The sequence below is a fragment of the Carcharodon carcharias genome, chromosome 3, assembly GCF_017639515.1.
Source record: "Carcharodon carcharias isolate sCarCar2 chromosome 3, sCarCar2.pri, whole genome shotgun sequence".
Lineage (NCBI taxonomy): Eukaryota > Metazoa > Chordata > Chondrichthyes > Lamniformes > Lamnidae > Carcharodon > Carcharodon carcharias.
The window spans coordinates 107701059-107726663 of NC_054469.1; the positions used below are offsets into that span (position 1 = coordinate 107701059).

Here is a 25605-nt window from a genome sequence, read left to right on the forward strand (position 1 = left end):
TCCTATCCACCCTATCAATGCCCTTCATAATCTTATACACCTCTATCAGGTCCCCTCTCAACCTTTGCTGCTCCAAGGAAAACAACCCCAGCCTATCCAATCTTTCTTCATAGCTCAGGCCCTCTAGCCCAGGCAGCATCCTGGTAAATCTCTTCTGCACTCTCTCCAGTGCAATCACATCCTTCCTATAATATGGTGACCAGAACTGCATGCAATTCTCCAGTTGCGGCCTAACCAGCATTTTATACAGTTCCAGCATAACCTCCCTGCTCTTGTATTCTATGCCTCGGCTAATAAAGGCAAGTATCCCACAGGGCTTCTTAACCATGTTATCTGCCTGCCCTGCTACCTTCAGGATTTACGAATAGGCACACCAAGTTCCCTCTGATCTTCAGTATATTCCAGGGTCCTACCATTCATAATGTAATCTCTTGCCTTCTTAGCCCTCCCCAAGTGCATTACATCACACTTTTCTGGGTTGAATTCCATTTGCCACTGCTCTGCCCACCTGACCAGTCCATTGATATCCTCCTGCAGTTTACAGCTATCCTTTCTCGTGTCATCTGCGCACTTCTTGATTATACCCACTACATTTAAGTCCAAATCATTAATGTACAACACAAACAGCAAGGGCCCCAGCACCGAGTCCTGAGGAACCCCACTGGAAACACAGCTCCAGTCACAGAAACATCCCTCTACCATCACCCTCTGCTTCCTGCCTCTCAGCCAATTTCGAATCCAATATGCCACTTTGCATTGAATCCCATGGGTTCTTACTTTCTTGACCAGCCTGCCATGAGGGACCTTATCAAAAGCCTTGCTGAAGTCCATGTAGACCACATCAAATGCATTACCCTCATCAACATTCCTGGTTACCTCCTCAAAAATTTCATCAAACACAACCTTCCCTTAACAAATCTATGCTGACCATCCCTGTTTAAACTGTGTCTGTCCAAGTGCAGATATATTCTGTCCCTCAGAGTTTTTTCTAGTAACTTCCCCACCACTGAGGCTGACCTGTAATTTCCCTTCCTCCTTTTTTTAATAATGGGACAATGTTAACAGTCCTCCTGTCCTCTGGCACCTCACCTATGGCCAGAGAGGGTTGAATATTACTGCCAAGGTCCCTGATATCTCTTCCCTTGCCTCCCTCAACAGCCTGGGATACATCTTATCCGGGCCTGCGGATCTATCTACTCTTAAGGCTGCTAAACCCACTAGTGCCTCGTCTCTCTCTATGTTAATTTCCTCTAATATTTCACAGTCCTCCACCCTGATGTCTATATCTACGTCATCCTTTTGCATTGTGAAGACTGATGCAAAGTATTCATTGGGGACTGCACCCACGTCTTCTGGGGCCACACACAGATTACCTCTATGGTCCCTAATTGGCCCTACTCTTTCCCAACTTATTCTCTTGCTTTTTATATATTTTAAAAAACTCCTTTGGGCTTCCTTTATTCTACCGACCAATGCTTTCTCACGTGCTCTCTTAGCTTTCCTAATTTCCTTTTTAAGTTCCCCTCTGCACTTTTTAAGGACTCCTTAAAGGACTCTGCTGTATTGAGCCCTTGGTATCTGCCGTAAGCTTCTCTTTTTTTCTTAATCTTAACCTTTATGTCCCTTGACATTCTGGGTTCTCCGGACTTGGTCCCCCTCTTTGTCTTTACAGGAACATATTTGCCCTGTACTCTTGCTATTTCCTCCCACTGGTCTGACACTGTTTTATCTGCAAGTAGCTGCTCCCAGTCCACTTGGGCCAAATCGCATCTTATCTTAGTAAAATTAGCCTTTCCCCAGTTTAGAACTTTTATTCCCAGCCCAACCTTATCCTTTTCCATAACTATCCTAAATTTAACAGAGTTATGGTCACTATCTCCAAAATGCACCCCTACTGATACGCCTTCCACCTGCCTGGGTTCATATCCAAATATTAGGTCCAGAATTGCCCCCTCCCTTGATGGGCTATGTGCTGGCTAAAAAAGTTCCCCTCGATGCAACTTAAGAATTTTTCTCCCTCCCAACCTTGCACACTAAAAACTATCGCAGTTAATACTTGGGTAGTTAAAATCCCCTACTACTGCCCTATTATTCTTAAACTTCTCTGAAATTTGATTACATATTTGATCCTCTATCTCTCCCTGACTGTTTGAGGGCCTAAAGTGTTTGCCCCTTTTGTGTTTTTTGCTTCTATCCATATGGCTTTATTTGATGATCCTTCCAAGATATCATCCCTCCTCACTCCTATAAATGATTCCTTGATCAATATTGCAACCACCCTCCTCTTCCATCCCCCTCTCTATCACGTCTAAATACCCATTAACCAGGAATGTTGAGCTGCCAATCTTTCCCTTCTTTTAGCAAAGTCTCGGTTATAGGTATGATATCATACTCCCACATGCCTATCTGGCCCCTCAGCTCATCTATCTTATTCCTCAGGCTCCTTACATCAAAATATATTCCATTTAGCCTTGCTAAACTCACTTCTTTCTTATCTAGCCTATGTTTCCTCTGCCTTCCAGATTCACTTACTCGTGTTTTAACTTCTAATTCCATCTCAGCTTCTCTCCCTTTTGAACTACTTTTCAGGATCTCATCCCCCTGCCAATTTAGTTTAAATCTGCCCTAACAGCATTAGCAAACCTCCCCATGAGGGTGTTGCTCCCGTTCCTATTTAGATGTGACCCATCCAACTTGTACAGGTTCCACCTTGCCCAGATACAGTCCCAGTGCCCCAAGAATCTAAAGCCCTCCCTCCTCTACCATCTCTCCAGCCATGCATTCATCTGCTCTATCCTCCTGTTCCGCTACTCGCTGTTGCATGGCACCAGAGTAATCCGGAGATTACTACCTTTGAAGTCCTGCTTTTCAATTTCCTACCTAACTCCTTAAAGTCTGCTTGCAGGACCTCATTTCTTTTTCTTCCTATGCCATTGGTCCCAACATGGACCACGGCCTCTGGCTGATTAGCACTTGAAACACCATAGCATACAGGGCTACAGGCCAAGTGCTGGAAAATGAGATTAGAAACGAAAGGTGCTTGATGGCCAGCACGAGCAAGGTGGGCCGAAGGGCCTGTTTCCATGCTGTATAAGTCTATGACTCTAAGAATTCAATAAGATGCTGCCACTAACTGTTACGAAATGATGTGCATGCACCTTTCAGGTCGTGTTTCTTAAACAGTGACAGAGGATATGATTTATTTGTCCCATGACCTGTAGTCAGTCTGGAAGCAGTGGGAGTAAATATCAGATGTACTATACTTGGTCTCCCGGTTAACTCTATCTGTATATAGTCTTATCTTCAAACAAAGAACCTACATCATTGTTTCACCAATCCTAGTGCATGATTGGTACATTTACATCAAAGAGTAGAAGAATGTAACACTAATCTATACTTTTAAAACATAGGCTCAGGTCTTTCATGAAGGGCAATCGTTGTCAGCCCTAGCTGCGTAAAGTAAGCATAAATGTTCAGTGTGAATGTTTGTGAATGGGTGAGTGGATGAGTGAGTGAATGAGCAGGGTGGTAGGGTGGGTAGGTGAGTTAGCTAAGTGCATATGGTGGGTAGGGTGGATAGGTGGGTAGTCGGGTCGGGAAAGGTGGTCAGGACAGGGGCTGGCCAAGTGGTGGGGGATAGTCAGAACTGGTCGGGGGTTAGTTTGGTTGGGAGGGGTAGTCGGGTTGGGTCAGGGGTAGTCAGGTCAGGTTGCAGGGTTAGTCGGGCTGTGTAGTTGGTGGGGGGTCAGTGAGAGTGACTGAGGTGTTGGTTCTGTAGGTACTCAGGAATTAGACTAAGATTTTTCTGTGCAACATTTTCTGGTTAACTGTTCAGCTATCTTCCAAGAAAGTGTCTGAAGTCTCTGACTCTAGCTCAGAGTTGGACACTTCTGCAGAGGGTCCAGGAAGCAGGGAATTGCTTGACTGAAGTTCAAACATCCCGGGCAGTTTCAGAGAGGCCTGCGTGTCAGGGCTTCTGTACCATCTTGATGCACATGGGGAGGTGATGGTGTCATGGTATTCTCGCTGGACTAGTAATCCAGAGACCCAGGATAATGCTCTGGGGGCCCGGGTTTGAATCCTGCCACAGCAGATGGTGGGATTTTAATTTCAGATTTTTATTAAATTCAAGTCTGATGGTGACCGGGAAACCAATATCAATTGTTGTAAAAACCCATCTGGTTCACTAATGTCCTTTAGGGAAGGAAATCCTGTCCCATTGGCAGAACAGACTCAGCAGAGGTGGTGACACAGTGCTATACAGTCAGGAGGGAGTCGTCCTGGGAGTCCTCTCACGGCATCAGGTCAAACATGAGCAAGGAAATCTCCTGCTCATTACCACATACTGCCCTCCCTCAGCTGATGAATCTGTGCTCCTTCATGTTGAACATCACTTGGAGGAGGCACTGAAGGTGATAAGGGCGCAGAATGTACTCTGGGTGGGGGAGTTCAATGTCCACCGCCAAAAGCGGCTCGGTAGCATCACTATTGACCAAGCTGGCCGAGTCCTAAAGGACATAGCTATTAGGCTGGGTCTGCGGCAGGGAACCAACATGAGGGAAAAACATACTTGACCTCATCCTCACCAAATTGCCTACCACAGATGCATCTGTCCATAACAGTATCGGTAGGAGTGACCACCGCACAGTCGTGGAGATGAAGACCCATCTTCACATTGAGGATACCCTCCATCTCATTATGTGGCACTACCATCGTGCCACATAGGTCTAGCAACTCAAGATTGGACATCCTTGAGGCGCCATGGGCCATCAGCAGCAGCAGAATTGTACACAAACACAATTTTTACCTTATGGCCCAGTGTATCCCCCACTCTACCATTTTCATCAAGCCAGGTGATCAATCCTGGTTCAATGAAGAGTGCAGGATGGCAGGCCAGGAGCAAGACCAGGCATACCTAAAAATGAGTGTCAACCTGGCAAAGCTATAACACAAGACTACTTGTGTGCCAAGTAACATAAGCAGCAAGTGACAGACAGAGCTAAGCGATCCCACACCAACAGATCAGATCTAAGCTCTGCAGTTCTGCCACATCCAGTCGTGAATGGTGGTGGTCAATTAAACAATTCACTGGAGGAGGAGGATCCAAATACCTCCATTTTCAATGACGGAGGAGCCCAGCACATCAGTGTAAAAGATAAGGCATTTGCTTCAATCTTCAGCCAGAAGTGCCAAGTGGATGATCCATCTTGGCCTCCTCTGGAGGTCCCCAGCATCATAGATGCCAGTCGTCAGCCAATGTGATTCACTCCACATGATGTCAAGAAACGGTTGAAGGCACTGCATAGTGCAAAGGCTATGGGGCCTGACAATATTCCAGCAATAGTACTGAAGAGTTGTGCTCCAGAACTTGCAGTGCCCCTAGCCAAGCTGTTCCAGTACAGCTACAACATTGGCATCTACCCAGCTATGTGGAAACTTGCCCAGGTATGTCCTGTACACAGAAAGCAGAGCAAATCCAACCTGGCCAATTACCACCCCCTCAGTCTACTCTCCATCATCAGTAAAGCAATGGAAGGGGTCATCAATACTGCTGCGGCACTTGCGTAACAATAGCCTGCTCACTGGCACTCAGGTTGGGTTCTGCTGGGCCATTCAGCTCCTGACCTCATTACAGCCTTGGTTCAAGCATGGACAAAAGAGCTGAACTCTCGAGGTGAGGTGAAAGTGACTGCCCTTGACAACATTTGACTGGGTGTGGCATTAAGGAGCCCTAGCAAAACTGGAGTCAATGGGAATCGAGGGAAAACTCTCTGTTGGTTGCAAAGGTAAACACACATTCAACAGCCAAAAGGACCACTCACCAGCACTATTTGAAGAAAGTGGTTGGAGTCATACTTAGCACAAAGGGAGATAGCTGTAGCTGTTGGAGGCCAGTTATCTCAGCTCCAGGACATCACTGCAGGAGTTCCTCAGTGTAGTGTCCTCGGCCCAACCATCTTCAGCTAATTCATCGATGACCTTCCTTCCATCATAAGATCAGAAGTGAGGATGTTCGCTGATGAATGCACAATGTTAGCACCATTTGTGACCCCTCAGATACTGAAACAGTCCATGTCCAAATGTAACAAGACCTGGACAATATCCAGGCTTGGGTTGACAAGTGACAATTAACATTCGCACCACAGAAGTGTTAGGCAATGACCAGCTCCAACAAGAGAGAATCCAACCATCGCCCCCCCCTTGATGTTCAATGGCATTATCATCGCTGAATCCCCTACAACCAAGGTCCTGGGGGGTTACCTTTGACCAGAAACTGAACTGGACTAGCCATGTAAAAACTGTGGCTACAAGGGCAGGTCAGAGGCTAGGAGTCCTGTGACAAGTAGCTCACCTCCTGACTCCCCAAAGCCTGTCCACCTACAAGGCACAAGTCAGGAGTGCGATGGAATATTCTCCACTTGCCTGGATGAGTGCAGCTCCCACAACACTCAAGAAGCTTGACACCATCCAGGACAAAGCAGCCCGCTTGATTGGCACCACATCCACAAATGTTCACTCCTTCCACCACCGATGCACAGTAGTACTGCAAGATGCACTGCGGGAATTCACCAAGGCTCCTTAGACAGCACCTTCCAAACCCACGACCACTACCATCTAGAAGGACAAGGGCAGCAGATAGATGGGAACACCACCACCTGGAAATTCCCCTCCAAGTCACTCACCATCCTGACTTGGAAATATGTCCCCGTTCCTTCACTGTTGCTGGGTCAAATCCTGGAACTCCTTTCCTAACAGCAGTGTGGGTGTACCTACGTCACATGGACTGCAGCGGTTCAAGGCGGCAGCTCACCACCACCTTCTCAAGGGCAACTTTGGATGGGCAATAAAAGCCAACGAAGCCCACATCCCATGAATGAATAAAAATAAACATCTTGGGTCATATGTCTGGTCTCCGACAATGTTGAATCTGGAAATAATATGCAGCTGAGAAAAATCATTAAATCGCCAGGGAGAATTTTCCCAGCCCTGGATCTGGGGTGGGGTTGGTGTGGCGGGAAAATAGCAAGGTCCTGCATCAGCACAGTTTCCTGATGCTTTCCCACTGTGGGAGGGCATGAATGCCGCTGGTTGCCCACCACAAGGTGGAATCTGCATTTTTAAGGTCACAAAAGAGGGTCATGTAGAGCACTTTCTGGCACTCTCCCTCTGAAAGTTGGGGTGCCATCAGAGCCAAGGCTCCATCTCCCAAAGCGGGGGCCGCTGTCGACAAAGGCTGCATATACAGCCTAAACTCTGCCACCGAAGGGCTTTCCCTCTGATCGGAGGGACTCATTTGCTTGGTCCCTCTAAAAAATCAATTGTTTTTATCTTTCTGGTATCGCATCCATTTTGCAGAGCTATCGCGTCTTTCTTCCCTTCCTCAGCAGCACCCACCTTGCTCAGTGAAACTGCTGAGGTTCTAGAACTGCCAGCCCTTTGATAGGCCAGCAGCATCAAGAGCCCACTCACGTTCCTTAAGTGGCAAGTGGCCAATTAGGTGGCAGGCTTCATGGAAATAAATTTCTCAGTGTGATTCACAGCAAGTGTAAGCTTGGGACTCCAGTGAGGTCCCAACATTGCGGTCCCAAAACCAGCAGAAAAATTCTGCCCTCTGAGTTTGCAACAGTTAGAATAGTGGCAAATTAGCAGATTTCAGTAACCCTTAAAGCAGATTCATATCCTCCTGTTATTCTTCTGCAAGAATTTAAGCTTCCCTGTCAATTCCCGTCCACTCACTTGCTGAATCATAGCATAGTTACAGCACAGAAGGAGGCCATGCAGCCCATCATATCCAAGCGGCTCACTGCAAGAATGGATCTGCTCATTGCACTACCCAGCCTATTCCACACAGCCCTGCAATGTTTTTTCTCTTCAGGTGCTTATGCATGCCAATTCACTTTTCTGATCAAACCAACACCTGCAAAAATCACCAATCACCTGACATAATATAACAAGATGCCCTATTTTTTGAGATAAAATGTCAAAATTGCTTTAAGTTGGGATATATAGTTCAATTGTGATTTTTCTTCTTTTCCTATTCATTTAAAAAATACCATGGCCATAAAATGATGTGGAATGACATCGGGCGGAACTCCTGACATCACCCCGCCTCATTTCAATTTTCAGGCCGGCAGGGGCTCAGTAGAATCAGCTGTGCGCCTGTCGAATTGTCAATGGCCTATTGAGGCCACTTAAAGTAATTAGTGGACTTGCCTGTCTAACCTTAAAGTTGGCGGGCAGGCTGGGAGCCCTGGTGAGTTTAAGAAAAAGCATGGAACCTCATCCACAGATTTCATGTAGGTTTTAAAATTTTTAATAGAATTGTTAATGAAAGTGATGGACATGTCCCAACTCATGTGACAGTGTCAGATGAGGAGCCATGTCAGGGAAATTTATTTCTTCTGTTTTTAATTTTTTTCAGACAGGAGCTGATCTCCTTGAGAGAGCACTTAGCCTCAGGGACAAAAGAGCGCACTCTCGGCTGAGGGAATCCCCCCCACCCGCATAGGGAGTGCATAGCCTTAATTGGCCCGCCCACATAAAACGGTGGCACGCCCATTCCTAAACGTACCCCCCCAAGTGGGGGGAAAATTCTGCCCTATGGGAAAATGATGCAGGTCTGATTCTTCTTTCATTTTCAAAGTGAATTCGAACAAAAACATCCATTCTAAATGCAGTTCATGAAGCCTTCTACAGCAAGACAACAGTTTTACAATGATGCAACAGTGCATAATCTCTTAGTAAAACTCTTCATTTTAACTGGCCCACTGATAATACAGGTCCAGGATTAGTGGTGTAAATGTCTTCCCTTCTTGCTACATTGAACACCCACTGAATATGTAAGTTTATACATTAAAGCTTAAAAGGGAAAGTACTGGATGGATATAGTCCAGAGATTAGAAAACATAAGCTCTAATTGGAAACATATTGAAGACAACAATGTTCTGACAGTTGTGACTAATATGTAAAAAGTTCAAAGTTTAGACTTGGTAATGTCTTTCATCACTTGTATTGCTATAATGTAAAAGCACTTGCAGTCTAACAACAGCAATAGCTAAGATGCAAATAAATGAAACCATGGACACATAATATAAAAGACCCAATCAACTTATCCAATGAAGGCAAAGGCAGTAGACAGTGATCAACACACATTAACTAAAAGCACACATGACTAAAAGCAATTGCCGAGCAAGACTGCCCATGAGAATAGAAACAGATAGCATTACTACAAAAAGACAGGACAAACAATGCTGAAATCACACATTACTGACAAACAATTCAGCAAGAAACTGTCCGATGGTCAATCAGTGACATTGCTCCTAGACAAATAATAGATAATATCAAGCACCAAACAGCTACAGCAGACTAATCAATAAACATAACAAGCACATGAGATATCTTTAAATGAATCAACCTACAATGGCATGTGCAGAAGATATAACTCACCAAAAACCAAAAAATCCATTCTACAGTGAATTACATTCAGCTAAAAACGTAAGAAATAGAAGCAGAACCAGGCCATTTTGGCCTCTTGAAACTATCTTGCCATTCACTAACACAATGGTCTTAAACTCCCCTTTTCCATCTGTGCCCAACATCCCTCAACTTCCTTGTAAATCTATCTAACTCAGTCTTGCATATATAAATGCCCCAGCCTCCACTGCGCTCTGGGGTAGATCATTCCAAAGATTAATAACTCTCAAGGGGAAGAAATTGCTTCTCATCTCTATCTTAAATGGGAGATCACTTGTTTTGAAATTGTGCCCCCTAGTTCTAGATTCCCCTATGAAGGAAAACATTCTTTCAGCATCTACTCTGTCAAGCTCCCCCAGAATTTTATGTTTCAATAAGATAACCTCTGACTCCAATGAGTACAGGCAAACCTGCTCAAACTTTTCTCATAAGACAACCAATTCATCCCAGGAATCAACTTAGTGAACTTTCTCTCAACTGCCTCCAATGGAAGTATATCCCTCCTTAAAGTAATGTGGGGGACTAAGACCTCACACTGCATATTTATATAGATATGCTCAATGCTATTTCTGAAATTTTAAAACTGAATAAAGACCTGTAAAATGGCTGAACCTATGTCTGCCTGACCCCTGAACAAAAGCAGCTACATGGCAGCTTCGGGAAAACTTGCACCTCATTGTCTCTGAGGAACCACTAACAGCCACCTGTGGACTAGACAGACCAACTTCAAAGAGCTATACAAAGGCCACCTGCATTTAATAACCCAGGCTGGCAAGAAGGAGATGAGTAGTCTGCTAAAACAAAGGCCCTAAGACCTTCCTTTCAATTCCTAATGGCTGAGACATTTAACAGTCTTTGGAATCCAGACAATGAATAGACATCGTTTGTCAAAGATAGTGGAGAGGTTGGAGTCATGTGTCATGGGCCTCTGGCTTGTGGAACAAGTAATATTGCCTTGCTGATCTGCATAGCTCAGTCCACTGTTTACCATCTAACTAGCAGCCTCACAAGGGAGGATCTCTACCCAGGTGAAATAACTGACACCATCTACACTATCTACATCTACACATCACCATGATCAGGTGTAAATTCCCACATTTTTATATGTGGAGAGAGGAACTCCTCTGAATGGCTTAGCTGGTTAAAGTAGAAAATAGATGACAGCAGTCAGCATTTTCCTCTTTTTGCTTTTAACTCATTGACAAGCAAGCAAATTTACTATCATACCAAAGTCATAAATAAAGCTGGTTGGGTTATTGCAAGTGGTGATGTCAGACAGTGTTTCTCATGGTTGACTCCATATTTCTTCTGTTATGTTGATAGAAAGGTCTACAGATCAGCCCAACAGGAAACCTATCACCATCTACCAATCAAGTGCATTTTCTACTTGATGCTGCTGTGTGGTCTCTGGGCATTTATCTTTCTTTTTATGATGGTGATTGTTAGCATTTATCTTTGCAGGGATGGAATGGAATATGCTCTGCAGTGCAAAGTAACTCAAGTCGATATGTAGCCAGTTACCAAGCAATGTGCAGCTCTAAAAGGATGGGAACAATCACACAAATATACAACAGTTTCAATTAATTGAAACAATTATTAGGGAGAGTTGGGAATTAAAATCTTGTAATAAAAGGTTAGTTTCATTTAGACTTTGATGAATTCAAGTGAGTTTTGCAACATGTGTTGCCATTATATATCACAGGCTTAGGTCCTGAAGCACAGGTGTGAGGGATGCATGGGGAAAGAATCTAATCCAGGCAATGGGGGTCTTGCCCATCAGCTGGAGAGATGGCAAGGGCCTGCATTGCTCCCTATGGGGAAGCCCGCCGTATTAAGTATTAGTCAGGCACTTAAGTGGCCAGAGGCAGGCCTTCCCTGGGATCAAGGGACCCAGGAGTGAAAATCCTGCCCTCCAAGAGCTGAACAACCAATCAGAGGCTGGCAACTTTTCACTGGCACCTGTGCCGGTGGGGGCGAGTTTGTAGCTGGTGGCAATACACCCATCAGAGGGCAAGGGTCAGCAAGGGATCCAGGCCACAGGTAAGTGAGGACAGGAGGCAGTTGCTGGCTAGGAGGGTGCTGGGGGGTCGGCAGCAAGGGCAGTGGGATGGCTCTCAGCAGTCCCACTTAGTGTTGCTGGGTGCCTCAATCAGGGGCACTGAGTGCATTTGAACAAGGGATCCTCATCCCCTCCTCGGGAGCCCGCAATCAATCCCGCATGGGTTTGCTTTTCCGGCTGCCCACATGATGGCTGCCCTGCCCTGGTTGAATACCAGTGGTGGCTAGATGAGGCCCTTAAGTGGGTGGTGGGTGTTAATTGCCCATTTAAGAACCTCAATTGGCACCAGAGCAGAAAGGTGGTAGTGCTCACCTCCGCCCGGTTAAAAGCTCCAAATGCACCTCAGAGGAGGGCGATAAATTCCACCCTAGTATGTAACTGGAATGTGAATTGTAAAATAATGTGCCTGATTCGCCAGATTATTTTAGTATTTTATAATTTTCTGTATTAGACTTACAGTCTGTATGCAGTGTCAGTGGTTCCATAAAACAACTTTTAATTATGAAAATGCTCAGGAGGTGAAATATCCTGTCTCTACAATAGAGTTAATGAGGGAATAGAAAGTTTATTTTCCAGGTCTTAATTCAGGGCTTATGGACATTTAAGTATTTGCGGTTATCTTGTCTTGCAAATGTTGTATTTTCTGCAACAATAGATTTGTTTGATTAATTTTAAGCAAAGAGCATAAAATCATAGAATGATGCAGCACAGAAGGTGACTTTTCAGGCCATTCATCTTATGTCAGCTTTTTGAAAGAGCTAACCAATTAGTCCCATTGTCCTGTACTTTCCCCATAGCCCTGCAAATTACTTTTCCTTCATGTATTTGTCCAATTCTCTTTTGAAAATTATTGAATCTGTTTCCACCCCCTCTCAGGCAGTGCATTCTAGTCGTAACAACTCACTATATAAAAAATGTTTCTTCATGTCACCTGGTTCTTTTGTCAACTATCTTAAATCTGAGTCCTCTGGTTACTGACCCTTCTGCCATTGGAAACAATTTCTCCTTATTCACTGTTTCAAAATTGTTACTTATTATAAACACCACTATTCAATCTCCCCTTAACCTTCTGTGTTCTAAGAAGAACAACCCTAGTTTCTCTAATCTTTTCACTTAAGTGAAGTCCCTCATCCCTACCATTCTAGTAAATCTCCTGTGCAATCTCTCCAAGGCCTAGACATCCTTCCTAAAGTGTGGTGTCCAGAATGGGACCCATTGCTACACCTTTCGCTTAACCGGTGAGTTATAAAGATATAGTTACAAAGAAAAAAATATTGTAAAAGTCGTACTGGCCTGATGATATTGTTACTCTTTAAAGAAAAAGTATCTTTTTAAAACTACACTTTAAAAAATTGAAATTCAAGATGGCTTCTGAGGGCTATCAGACATTTCATTTTGATTGAATTTTCTTGTCTCCAGAGAGAACAAAGAGGACCCTCCTTCTGACATTGGCTCAATGTTTGTCAGACCAGGAGGTAAATTAAACCCCTCGCCACCTTAATTGTAAAAATACAGGTTTTGCCTTTTCCAAACACAAGTAGTACAGGGTGAGCGAAACCACAGGTGGCAGAAGAACGCAGACTGTTTACCACATTCCCTTATTTGGGAGCATGGTTCAACACTGATGTGAGGTTACATGATACAGCAGCAGATTGGACTCCCTGCTGAAGGTGCAGCAGATTGTTCAAATTGCTTTGCAAAGAAACATCTTCAGAGACTTCAAGACTAACTTTCCTCAGAGAGAGGGACAGTTCTGCAAAGAGCCATCCGCCGCTGCAGTCAGCTAAGCAGCCTAAGTATATACCTGTGGTACCTTGCAAGAAGAACGAGGACTCTCTCCTCTAACCTGTTTCCCCCACCAAGTTCGGCTGAGTTCTCAACCTCTGGCAGGTCTACTACAAGAGCTTTCGCAGTCACAGAGTAATTGCTTTTCAAGATCTTCACTTATGGCCAAAACATCAGATCAATCAAGAGACATCGGGCCCACAACAAACTAGAGACAGAGTAAAATTTCATTTATGTAATTACTGTCTTACTGTCAATTCTATCTTTTTGTGTGTGTGATAGTATTGGTGAGTCATGTGAGAATGAGACATCAACCTTTCGTTTAATCTTCAGGGCAAGTGTGTGTGACAAATGAAGTAACTTCCTTAGTTTTTAATGCACAGAAGCTTGCTGCTGAGTTATTTAAATTGGCTTAATCACTTCAAGGTTAAGAAAATACACACATCCACCTACAAATATATTTGATCACAGGCAATAAAAGGTAACGCCTTAAAACTGTCTATGACAACATACATTGCAGAGTTTAAAATATCACAATGCCACCGTTTATTTCTTGACTAAAAAATCTTACTTCCTCTCATCAGGTCCTTGACATTACTATGCCAACAGTCGCAAATTGCCAAAAATATCAAAACGAAAAGTGCACTAAGAATACTAAGGTAACATTTCATGCAAACATTTCTCTAATGTAATGCTTATTTGCTTTAATTTTAAACAGCTAGTGCATAGCCTAATAATCCTTCATAAATCACAGAATCTGTGCAGAAGAGGGCCTTTCGACCCATCATGTCTGCACTGGCTCTCCAAATGTACATCATGACTTAGTGCCATTCTCCTGCTTTTGCCCCACACCCTTGCACATTATTTCTATTCAAATAATCATCTAATGCACACCTGAATGCCTCAATTGAGCCTACCACCGCCACACTTCCAGGCAGTGCATTCCAGACCCGAACCACTCGCTGAGTGAGAAAGTTTTTTTACACATTGCATTTGCTTTTTTTGGTAAATCACTTTAAACCTGTGCCCTCTCGCTCTTGATCGTTTTATGAGTGGGAACAGTTTTGCCCTTTCTACTCTGTCCAGCCCCCTCATGATTTTGAGCACCTCTATCAAATCTCCTCTTAGCCTTCTCCTCTTCAAGGAGAACAGTCCCAGCTTCTCCAATCTATAATCATAACTGAAGTTTCTCATCCCTGGAACCATTCTTATAAATGCTTCTGCACTCTCTCCAATGCAATCACATCCTTTCTATAGTGTGGCACCCAGAACTGTACACAATACTCCAACTGAATATTCCAGCCCAGCATACTGTATGCTTTATTAACTGGTCTTTCCACCTGTCTTGCCACCTTCAATGATCTATGCACATACACACCTAGGTCCCTCTGCTCCTGCACACCCTTAAGAATTGTACCCTTATTTTATATTGTCTCTCCATGTTCTTGCTACCAAAATGAATCACCTCACACGTCTCAGCATTGAACTTCATCTGCCACCTATCTTCCCACTCCACCAACTTGTCTAAGACCTTTTGAAGTTCTATACTGTCCTCCTCACAGTTTACAATGCTTCCAAGTTTCATGACATTCGCAGACTTTGCAATTGTCCCCTGCACACCAAGATCTAGATCATTAACATATATCAGGAAAAGCAAGGGTCCCAAAAATGACCCCTGGGGAACTCCATTACGAACCTTCCTCCAGCCTGAAAAATATGCATTGAACGTTACCCTCTGTTTCCTATAGCTCAGCCCATTTTGTTGCTACTGTCCCTTTTATTCGATGAGCTATAACTTTCCTTATAAGTCTGTTGTGTGGCACTATATCGAATGCCTTTTGAAAGTCAAACATCAACAGCATTACCCTCATCAATCCTCTCTGTTACCTCTTCAAAAAATTCCAGCAAGTTAGTTAAACATGATTTCCTCTTTAGAAATCTATGCTGGCTCTTCCTAATCAACCCACATTTTTCTAATTCTATCCCATATAATTGCCTCTCGAAGCTTCCACACCACTGAAGTAGCAGAAGTCAAAGTTCACCTACACAGAAAAATATCAGCCAAAAACTTAATGTTGTGAACCTCTCACAGACTACAATTAAAAGTATGCTTTAATTTTTGTCTAAGGTTTTTTTTAAAAAAACTAAATGTTATCGAACTTTTACCTTTAACATAGTATCAGCAACTTTCCAATCATACATCATAAATTTAAAAAGTGAATCACTGTGGAAAAACTTTGTGATGTTGCATTCAGCGAATTACATAACAGCAGAAGTGCATGGAATCCTTTATTCCAAACTGATGTTTCTTGGAACATGAGGGAGATCAGGTTAATTTAATGCAGTGAATTATTGAAAGTAAAATAATTTGAAGAACTATTTGGTAGAATCTGGACACCAAATCATTAAAGGTTTAGTGGCCTTACTTGTAGCATACAATCCCTTTAAGTAAGTATCCTTATTGCGTTCTTACCTGAATCAGATCTGGCCATTTCACGCTGTTTCCAGAGAGACCAGGTTCGGTCTCGCGAAACTGCCAACAAGAATTGGTCATCTGGTGAAAATGCCAACTGAGTAATGGTCAGGCTGTGGAATGGCAAGGCAAGGAGCTGCTTCCATTTGCAGATACTCCACAAAATAATTGCTGCATGCTCTACTTTGGAGGCCTATGAGAAAAAAATGCAGACAAGTCATGGAAGACAGTAGAATCAGTCCTATGATCTTCTACTCCATATCAGGAGCTCTCAACAAGGGGTCTGTGGATCTCAAAAATGTTTTAAGCTTTTATACTTTCACAAGATGTGGACATTTCTGGCTAGGCCAGCATTTGTTGCCTATCCTTAATTTCTCTCAAGAAGGTGGTGGAGGCCTTTTTGAACCGCTGTAGTCCATGTGGTGTAGGTACACCCTCACAGTACTGTTAGGGAAGGGGTTCCAGGATTTTGACCCAGTGAATGAATAGCGATATAGTCTCATGTCAGAATGGTTTATGGCTTGGAGGAGAACTTGCAGGGTGGTGGTGTTCCCATGCATCTGCTGCCCTTGTCTTTCTAGGTGGCAGAGGTTGTGCGTTTGGAAGCTGTTGTTGAAGAAGCCTAGATGAGTTGCTGCAGTGCGTCTTGTAGATGGTAAACATTGCAGCCACAGTGCAGTGGTACTGGAGGGAGTGAATTTTTAAGATGGTGGGTGAGCCAATCAAACTTGCCGCTTTGTCCTGGATGGTGTTGAGTTTCTTGAATATTATTGGAGCTGTACTCATATAGTTGACTGATCAGCATTCCATCACACTCTTGGCTGTGTCTTGTAGATGGTGAAAAAGCTTTGGGGAGTCAGGAGGTAAGTTACTCGCCAAATAATTACCAGCCTCTGACCTATTCTTCTAGTGACAGCGTTTATATGGCTGATCCAGTTCAGTTTCTGGTGAACAGTGACCTCCAAGATTCAGAGATCACAATGGGAGGTGCTTAGACTCTCTCTTGTTGATGATGCTCATTGCTTGGCACCTGCGTGGGAGAATGTTACTTGCCAGTTATCAGCCCAAACCTGAATATTGTCCAAGTCTTGATGCATGCAGGAATGGAGTGCTTCATTATCTGAGGAATTGCGAATGAAACTGAACACTGCAAATCATGAGTGAACATCCCCACATCTGACCTTATAACATTGGGAAGATCATTGATGAATGATCAATAGATGACTGGGCCTAGGATATTATCCTAAGGAATTTCTGCAGCCATGAGATGATTGGTCTCCAGCAACCACAACATCTTCATTTGTGCTAGGTATGAATCCATCGAGTGCAGTGCTCCCCCCCCGCCCACCACACCAATTCCCATTGACTTAAATTTTAATAGGGCACCTTGATGTCATACTTAGTCAAATGCTACCTTGGTGCCAAGGGCAGCCACTCACCTCTGGAATTAAGTTCTTTTGCCCATGTTTGGACCAAAGCTGTAAAGAGATCTGGAGTCGTGTGGTCTTGGCAGAACTCAAACTGATCATCGGTGGCAGGTCATTGCTTATTGGTAAATAAATGCCATTCAATAGCACTGTCAACAACATCTTCCTTCACCATCAATAATGAGCAACAGCAACTTTTGTTTCATTCTTCATCTCAATGTGTCACCCTCCTGACCAATAGGGTTTGCCTAAATTGCACTCTGGGTTAAACGTAGCTAACCTGGTTGTTTGGTTTACTTGGTGTTTTGGATTGATGATGCAAAGCCAATCAGCGTTGCAATTACAGACAGAGTCAGATTGGGGGATGCCTTTATGCTTCTGATATAGCAGGGAGGGTGATTCAGTGCAGAGCGAGATGCATCAGGAGTGGGCCAACAGGGAGCACACTGAGGTTATTACCAGTAGCATAAGATATCAGATTTCCTTAATTCATTCAGTAAGATGCAGCAGCCATTGAATAATAAAGAACTAGAAGTAATAATAGAGTCATTCAAGGAGAGTTTCTTCTTTACATGCACTGGCTCTGGTGGGTGCCTGTAATGCTGGGGTTTAGGGACTGATTTGGGTCATAATCAGTGTTCATTTGTCTCTAACCAGACAGTAGTGGAAAATTAAAATAGCATTAAATTTCCACTTATTGATTAAAAAGAGTGGGGTTAATATATGATTGGGTGTACCTACACCACAGGGACTGCAGCAGCTCAAGAAGGAAGCTCACCACCACCTTCTCAAGGGCAATTAAGGATGGGCAATAAATGCTGGTCTAGCCAGCGAAGTCCATATCCTATAAATGAATTTTTAAAAAATCTTTGAATAAGTAGACTGAACAGCTGTTACAGGTAATTTGTTCATCCAAAAATATAACTCATCATAAGTTTGTGGAATTCGATTACACTCAAAAGAACTTGAAGCATTACCTCAAGATTGCTTCCTGAATTGTTTGCTACCTTGACTTAATCAGGCCCTCAAGATCAGTTCATTGAAATCCACTGAACTGACTATCTGTAAAGTGGAACATCTCTTAATTCTATAATAGTGCATCCAACGGTACATATTAAGGTAGTTTTTTTTAAGACCTCCTTCACCCTGTTAGCAGGACACAAAAGCTTGTAAGTCACCCCCTACCTCAAATTTCCAACCTCTCTCAGTGCAGCACTCTCCTCAGTACTGCACTGTAGATTATGCAATCAATCTTCTAGTCAATTAAGTAAAACAAACAAAATAAATATACCTTTGATTATATAATTAATTTTTATTTTTAAAAAAACTTTTGCTACAGGGGTTCATTGAATTTTTATAATATGGGAGGGGAAGCCTCAGAAGCAAAAGTTTGAGAATCCCCGTTCCATAATGTGTAAATGTAACTGACAATTGAATAAAGTGCAATTATTGCTGAAGTACCAAGAGCTAGCAGCAGGTCACAAATTACTTTATAAAAGCTTACTGAAAATCATTAGACAGAAAAGTATTAAAATTGATTGCAGTACCATTTCCCTGACTTGCAAATTTGATTCTTCATCCCAAAAGAACATGGGTCTTGTAAAGGTTCAGTCAGATTTTTGGGACTTTTATTCTTTTTCTTCATTAAGGGATTTTGGTATTGAGTTACATTGAAGTATTCGCTTTGCAACAAAGTGCATTTTCACATTTTTAACAAGACACAGACCTCAGGCATTGAAGAATACGTATTAAATATTGCTGAAAAGAAAGACATGTTTCTGAAACTTTTGATCTTGCGCTTAACAGGACAAAGACAAGAGTGCCAAATTTCAAACGATCACAACAATTTACACCATACGAGAAAAGGGTGCTGATTGGTTGGAAGGTTGACTCTGATTGGCCAAAGCATTGCTGTGGAGAAAGCAACGGTGGCAGGGGGGCGGTGGTAGAAATTGCACCCACGGAGAGCTGCTGGCGAATCAGAGGCCGGCAGCTCCTTGTTGTTCAGCAGCGCCACTGGGGAGGTGGTGGCTGTTGCCGGCACTTCACAATGGCTGCTACCAGCACTTCATCCACCCGAGGCCAAGGTTCACCTTGAACCCAGCAGAGGTGAATGATGGCAGGAGGGAGGTCTTGTGGAGGGGGGTCACAATAGAGGAGGGTCAGCAGCAAGGGTAAGGGCTCTGACCAGGACACTTCCTGATGGCTGGATCCCCCAATCACGCACCAAGACCTTTGAATGAGGAACACCTACCCCCCCTCTCAACCCAGAAGCAAACACCAAAGTTTGTTTTTCGGGCTACCTGTATGGCGAGACCCTGACCAGTGGTGGCGGGATGAGGCCCTTAAGTGAGCATTAATTGCTTTGCCCACTTAGGGACCTCAATTAGCGCCAAGGTGGGAAGGCCATCCACAGGCCTTCATTCCAAGGACTTAATTGGGACATTGGCGGGTAGGTGGCGAGGTCCCCACCTGCCATCCTCCCATCTAATTAAGTGCCCCCAGGGGCACTCACTCACCACAGGGAGGGCACTAAATTCTATCCTGTGATTCTTTTATGTAGGCAAGCTTTGATGAATTGATACAAAAGGAGAAAAGGTGGCAACTGGGGAAAATGTTAAAAAAATATATTTTAATAGTGTATAAATATACATCTTTGTCATTGTGGCCGTTTGTTCCAGTGTCAAGAGTATGCCAGTTAGGCTGCACCAACGCTAACTTTTGTGCCAGTGCTGTATTGGGTCAAAAATAAAGGCAGCATGGCTGAGTAGACCGTTCAATGTGTCAAAACCTGGGGTGTTAGACATTGCTCCAGGATTAAAGATATCCAGAATTTTGATGCAGTAACGTGCAGTCATGGTGCTAATATGTCCAAGTCAGTATGCTGTATGACTTAAGAGGGGAATTTAGAGGTGATGGCATTGTCATCCATCTGCTGCCCTTATCTTTCTAGATGGTGGAGGTTATGAGTTTGGGAAGGGCTGTCAAAGAAGCCTTAGCAGGTTGCTGCTTTGCATTTGGGGATCGTAAACACCATAGCTGGATAAAGAATATGATAGTAAATGGTCTGCTTATCAGCTACAACATCATGCAGGCTGCTTTATCCTGGACAATGTTGAGCCTGCATGATGTTGTAGCTGTACCCACCCAAGTAAATGGACAGTATTCCACCAGACTCTTAACTTGCATATTGTAGGTGGTAGAGAAGCTTTAAGGATAGCCATTAAGTAATTGTGAATGGAACTGAACACTGCGCAATAATCATCAAACATCCACTTTTGACCTCGTGATGGAGAGAAGGTAATTGATGAAGCAGTTGAAGATAGCTGGGCCTAAAACATTGCCCTTGGCTGAAAGAGTGGCCTTCAGCAACTATAACCATCAATCTCTGCCCCAGCAACGACTCTAACAAGAGGACAGATTTCCCACAGATCCCCATTAAGGAACTTGGGAAAATTACAATCACCAGGGAAGTGGTTGTAAGCAAATTGCTCGGGATGTGGGCTGACAAATTCCCAGGTCCGGATGGACTTCACCCTACGGTCTTTGAAGAAGTGGCTAGTGTGATAGTTGATGCATCGGTTTTAATTTTCCAAAATTACCTAGATTTGGGGAAGGTTCCATTAGATAGGAAAAAAGCAGATATAACCCCTTAATTCAAAAAGCGAGGGAGACAGGAAGCAGGAAACTATGGACCAGTTAGCCTAACGTCTGTCATAGGGACAATGTTAAAAGCTATTATTAAAGATGTTATAGCAGGGCACTTGGAAAAAAATCAAGGCAATCGGGCAGAGTCAACGTGGTTTTGTGAAAGGGAAATCATGTTTAACCAATGTATTGGAGTTCTTTGAAGGAGTCACTTGTGTTGTGGATAAAGGGGAACTGATGGTTGTGCTGTACTTAGATTTCCAGAAGGCATTTGATAAAGTGCCACATAAAAGGTTATTGCTGAAAATTAAGTTTCGTGGTGCAGGGGTAATATTATTGGCATGGATAGAAGATTGGCTAGCTAACAGGAAGCAGAGAATTGGCATAAATGGGTCTTTTTCTGGTTGGCAGGATGTGACGAGTGGTGTGCCACAGGGATCAGTGCTGGGGCCTCAACTTATTACAATTTATATAAATGATTTGGATGAAGGGACCAAAGGAATGGTTGCTAAATTTGCTGACGACACCAAGATAGGTAGGAAAGTGAATTGTGAAGAAGACATAAGAAGACTACAAAGTGACATAGACAGGTTGGGTGAGGGGGAAAAGATCTGGAAAATGGAGTATAATGTGAGAAAATGTGAAATCGTTCATTTTGGCAGGAATAATAAAAAAGCTTATTATCTAAATGGAGAGATTGCAGAGTTCTGAGATTCAGAAGGATCTGGGTGTCCTAGTGTATGAATCACAAAAGGTTAGTATGCAGGTACAGCAAGTGATTAGTAAAGCTAATAGAATGTTATAATTTGTGAGAGAAGTTGACTACAAAAGTAGGGAGGTTATGCTTCAGTTGTACAGGCATTAGTGAGACCACATCTGGAGTATTGTGTACCTTGCTGGTCTCCTTATTTAAAGAAAGATGTAAATGTGTTAGAAGCAGTTCAGAGAAGGTTTACTGGACAAAGATCAGGAATGGGCGGGCTGTCTTATGAGGAAAGGTTGGACAGGTTAGCCTTGTATACACTAGAATTTAGAATAGTAAAAGACGCCTTAATTGGAACCTTTAAGATTCTGAGCGATCTTGTCAGGTAGGTGTGGAGAGGATGTTTCCTCATTGCAGAATCTGGAACTAGGAATCACTATTTAAAAATAAGGGGTTGCTCATTTAAGACAGAGATGAGGTGTGGCTGCCTGGTGCAATGAGCTTCATTCTTGCAAATTGCCTCAAGAATCTTCCTGTGAATAAACCTAACACCATGCCCAGTATCCAGAAAGAAGTCACATTCAAAATTCAGACAGGCAATGAAATTTTACAGTTACAGTATTTGGTTAGGCAAGAACAAAAGTACAATTGATTATGAAGAGATATTGGGCAAGATTTTGCTGTCAAAATAATGGTGAGCTTAATGGCATGCACTGTCATTTATGCATACATAGGCAAGGAGGAAATGTGCAGTTAAATGCCAATACCCAAAAGCTGCTGTTTATGTTGTGTCACTTCGCCATAAGCTTTACATAAATGGTATTTCACTCACTGTCTTACCACTGAAATGTATTGAATGCCACGAAGTTGCTTTATTTATTTGGTAGGTGCAAACTATGCTTGCTACAAAATTACATCAAGTAATATTTTAACAGTGATAATTATTGATTACTGCCTCTCTAGTACTATAGTCTCATTTCGTCAAGTATTAATTGTTGCTGGGAGATTTTAAAAATGTCATTTTTTAAAAAGAGGTACTTTTCCTGTCTTTTTTCTTTTGCTCTCTCAATCTAATATTTCTTTCCCTCTCCTCAACATCGAATTCACCACTCTAATTTACAGTTCCTTCTTAGTTCTTGTGCTGTTAATTCTACAATCCTTCAGGTCTGAGATGCCATTTCCCTTACTGAATCTGCAAACTGATAAAATTTAGTTGCATGACATGTTACTTTAAAACCTAAATGTGCAAGTGTGAGATTAACTAATGGCAGACCCAGTTATATGCCCTGCTACAGGCAACTCAGGCCAATGGAAATCACAAAAATATTCAGGGTCATACTAATACACTTCAATTAGAGAAAACCGATTGCTTCAGAGCCATGCAACAGGCAGGATCTGCGAAAGCTTACAAAGTTAATTTCCTAATTTACTGTAGGAATTGATATTGTTGAAACCAATGACATGACAATTGTTAAGGCCTTTCAAAGTGTCACCAACAGGCATAACAGGCATTGCCAGTAAATATAGGCAGTTCTATCAAGGAAAAATCATGAAGGATGCTGGCATAGGGTTTGCCAATTATTCAAGAATTGAATGGTGCACTCAGACATTTTAATATGTCATAGATAGTATTGAAAATTGTTCCTGGCACTAATAGTCACTGATGAAACCAGAGGAACATTTCTATCCAAGGCATTACAAATCAAAATCAACTTAAGTATTAAAAGCAGACTGTTTACTAAACAATGTAGAATTCTCACACAATACCTTACATGCTGAAGCTACCACAGTCGATGAGTTATTACAGGCAACACAGAATACTTCATATCCATGTCCATACCTATTGGAGAGAAATAAGAAATTTAAGGCATTTTTAAAATGCTCAAAAAGAGGTAGTGACGTAGGCATTTCTCTCTCCCTTCGTTGGAAAAGAAACACAAAATTATGCAGTAAGTATAACACTAGTGCTATTGAACAGTTTTGCAGCAAAATTCAAACAATGTATCCTAACTTTTTTGTACCTGGTGATCTTTGTGCCAATGCACAATTAAGTAACCAAATAGTTTTGGACTTCAATTAGCTGCAGATTAGAACATCGATATTTATATCCATGTCCATTACAGTGTATCATGTGTAAATACAATTTTTGTTCAGAAGACTGTAAGAAACAAATTCTGATTTCCTGATCTTATTTTCAATAGGTGGGGCATGATTTCCCAGGTGCCAAGATCCCCCAGCACCTCAACCAACTGATTATGCTTCACACACACACAGAGGCACTTGTTAGCAAGAAGTTTTGGGCAGCAATTATAGTACAGAGATTAGCAACTCTCTTTTTCTCCCAACTCATTTCTTTCCCAGTGCTTTCAAGATAAACTTATTTTATTGGTGAGATACAAGAGGTGGAATTTTTCTCAAAGTAGAATGTTTAAAGAAAGCTTTAACTTACTAATCAAGTGGGCGCGTGCAGTGAAAACCAGGTAGGAAATTGAGGGTTACTAGATAGTTTTTAAAAACACATATTCAATTGTAAAACTTGTAGTTTTGAAAAAAAAGATGAAAGCTAAACAATGGGGAGAAAAGCCCTGAATACAACAAGAAAAAAAAAACTGGCAGAAAGCATCGGCTTAGACAGCAATACAAAACTAAAATATCTTCAATATGAAAGAATCAAAAATATTCAGGGTTAACAATATAGCTAAGCATTTTGGAACTCTATTTCTTATATTGAAATATTGTGTAATAAACTATCTGGAAGAAACAAGAGCTTCATTTTGCATCAACAAAATGGCCTAAACTGTTGTGCTCACTGCACTTACTAAAATATAGTACATGTACCTCCAGTATCCATAACATGGGGCTTGCAGCTGTCAGTAATAGATGGCACTACTAAACGATTAAACCATTTCACAACATTATACAAAACTTGGTTCTGGACCATCAATTTATAAGCTAACTTAAGCATATGTAATTAAATTCTCTGTTTCTCTTTACAGTTCAGCAAAGGCCAGCGGAGCATGTGAAAAACAGGATGGGTGAGATGGACTAGAACTTAGAGAAGTGAATTATGTCTTGGACCATTATTCCACCGAGTACTAATGAGCTAATGACCTGAAACTTCCGGTTAGCAGCAATGCTGCACTCACTGCCACTGCCCACAAAAATTTTCCTGACGTAGTGCCACTGCGCATTTTTTCCGGGAACTTCCAATCCAAGAAGAAATGCATAGTGTCATGTCTCCCAGGAAACTCCATCGGATTGCAGTAGAGTCAGGGGGGAGAGAGGTCACAGTCCCTTTTTACTGCACCAGCTGTCATATTCTGATAAGTATTTAAAGATCCAGCCTTTCAATTTTTAGGGTGCTAAGACCTCACATTGTAATTCTTTGTCAAACATATATGGATATCCTCATAGCTATCTCTAAAATTTTAAAACCTGGACAAAGACTTTTTAAAATGGCTGAATCTACATATGTCTGTGACCCTTGAACAAAAGAGGCTATCTAGCAGTTTTGCAGAAACTTACACCTCGTTATCTCTGAAGAGACACTAACAGCACATTGTGGGCTGCAGAGACCAAATTCAAAGAGAACTATACAAAGGTCTTCTGCATTTCATATACCAGGCTAGCCAACCAGAGCCTATTCGTCTGCTAGGACAAAGGACCCACAACCTTCCTTTCACAACTTAATGGTTGGAACATTTAATAATCTCAAGGACCCATACAAAGGGATACACACTCTTTGCCAAAGACAGAGTCAAGAGGTGGGAGTCATGTGACATGAACCTACCTTGTGGAACTGCAAAGCTCAGTCTGCCATTTTACCATAAATAGAAAAGATCTCTGCCCAGATTGAATACCTGGCCCCATCTACACTATCTTTGCTGGAGCTTCTGTACCATAGCCTATGTGCCTATTTCATCATGTAAAGTCAACTCCACTGGAAAAGTGAATTAAACAGCTTTGGTTTTGAGCCTGCTGACCTCAGTGAAGGAATACCTCATTGGACTCTGGGAGCCAAGTGAAACAATAATTC

At 42.6% G+C, this 25605-nt stretch overlaps 1 protein-coding gene across 3 annotated transcripts in view; it reads right to left on the reverse strand.

Annotated features, from left to right (window-relative positions):
- The window catches only part of elp2 (elongator acetyltransferase complex subunit 2), a 159318-nt gene that overhangs the window by 14301 nt on the left and 119412 nt on the right, over nt 1–25605 (reverse strand). For all 3 annotated transcript variants that reach the window (XR_005942651.1, XM_041184735.1, XM_041184734.1), the window contains 2 exons: nt 23337–23409; nt 15792–15984 (listed from right to left, as the gene is read on the reverse strand). Coding sequence is in view for 2 of the 3 variants with exons in the window: in XM_041184735.1 (XP_041040669.1) it covers nt 15792–15984; nt 23337–23409 (266 nt within the window). In the remaining variant the exon portion in view is untranslated. The remainder of the gene's footprint in view (nt 1–15791; nt 15985–23336; nt 23410–25605) is intronic.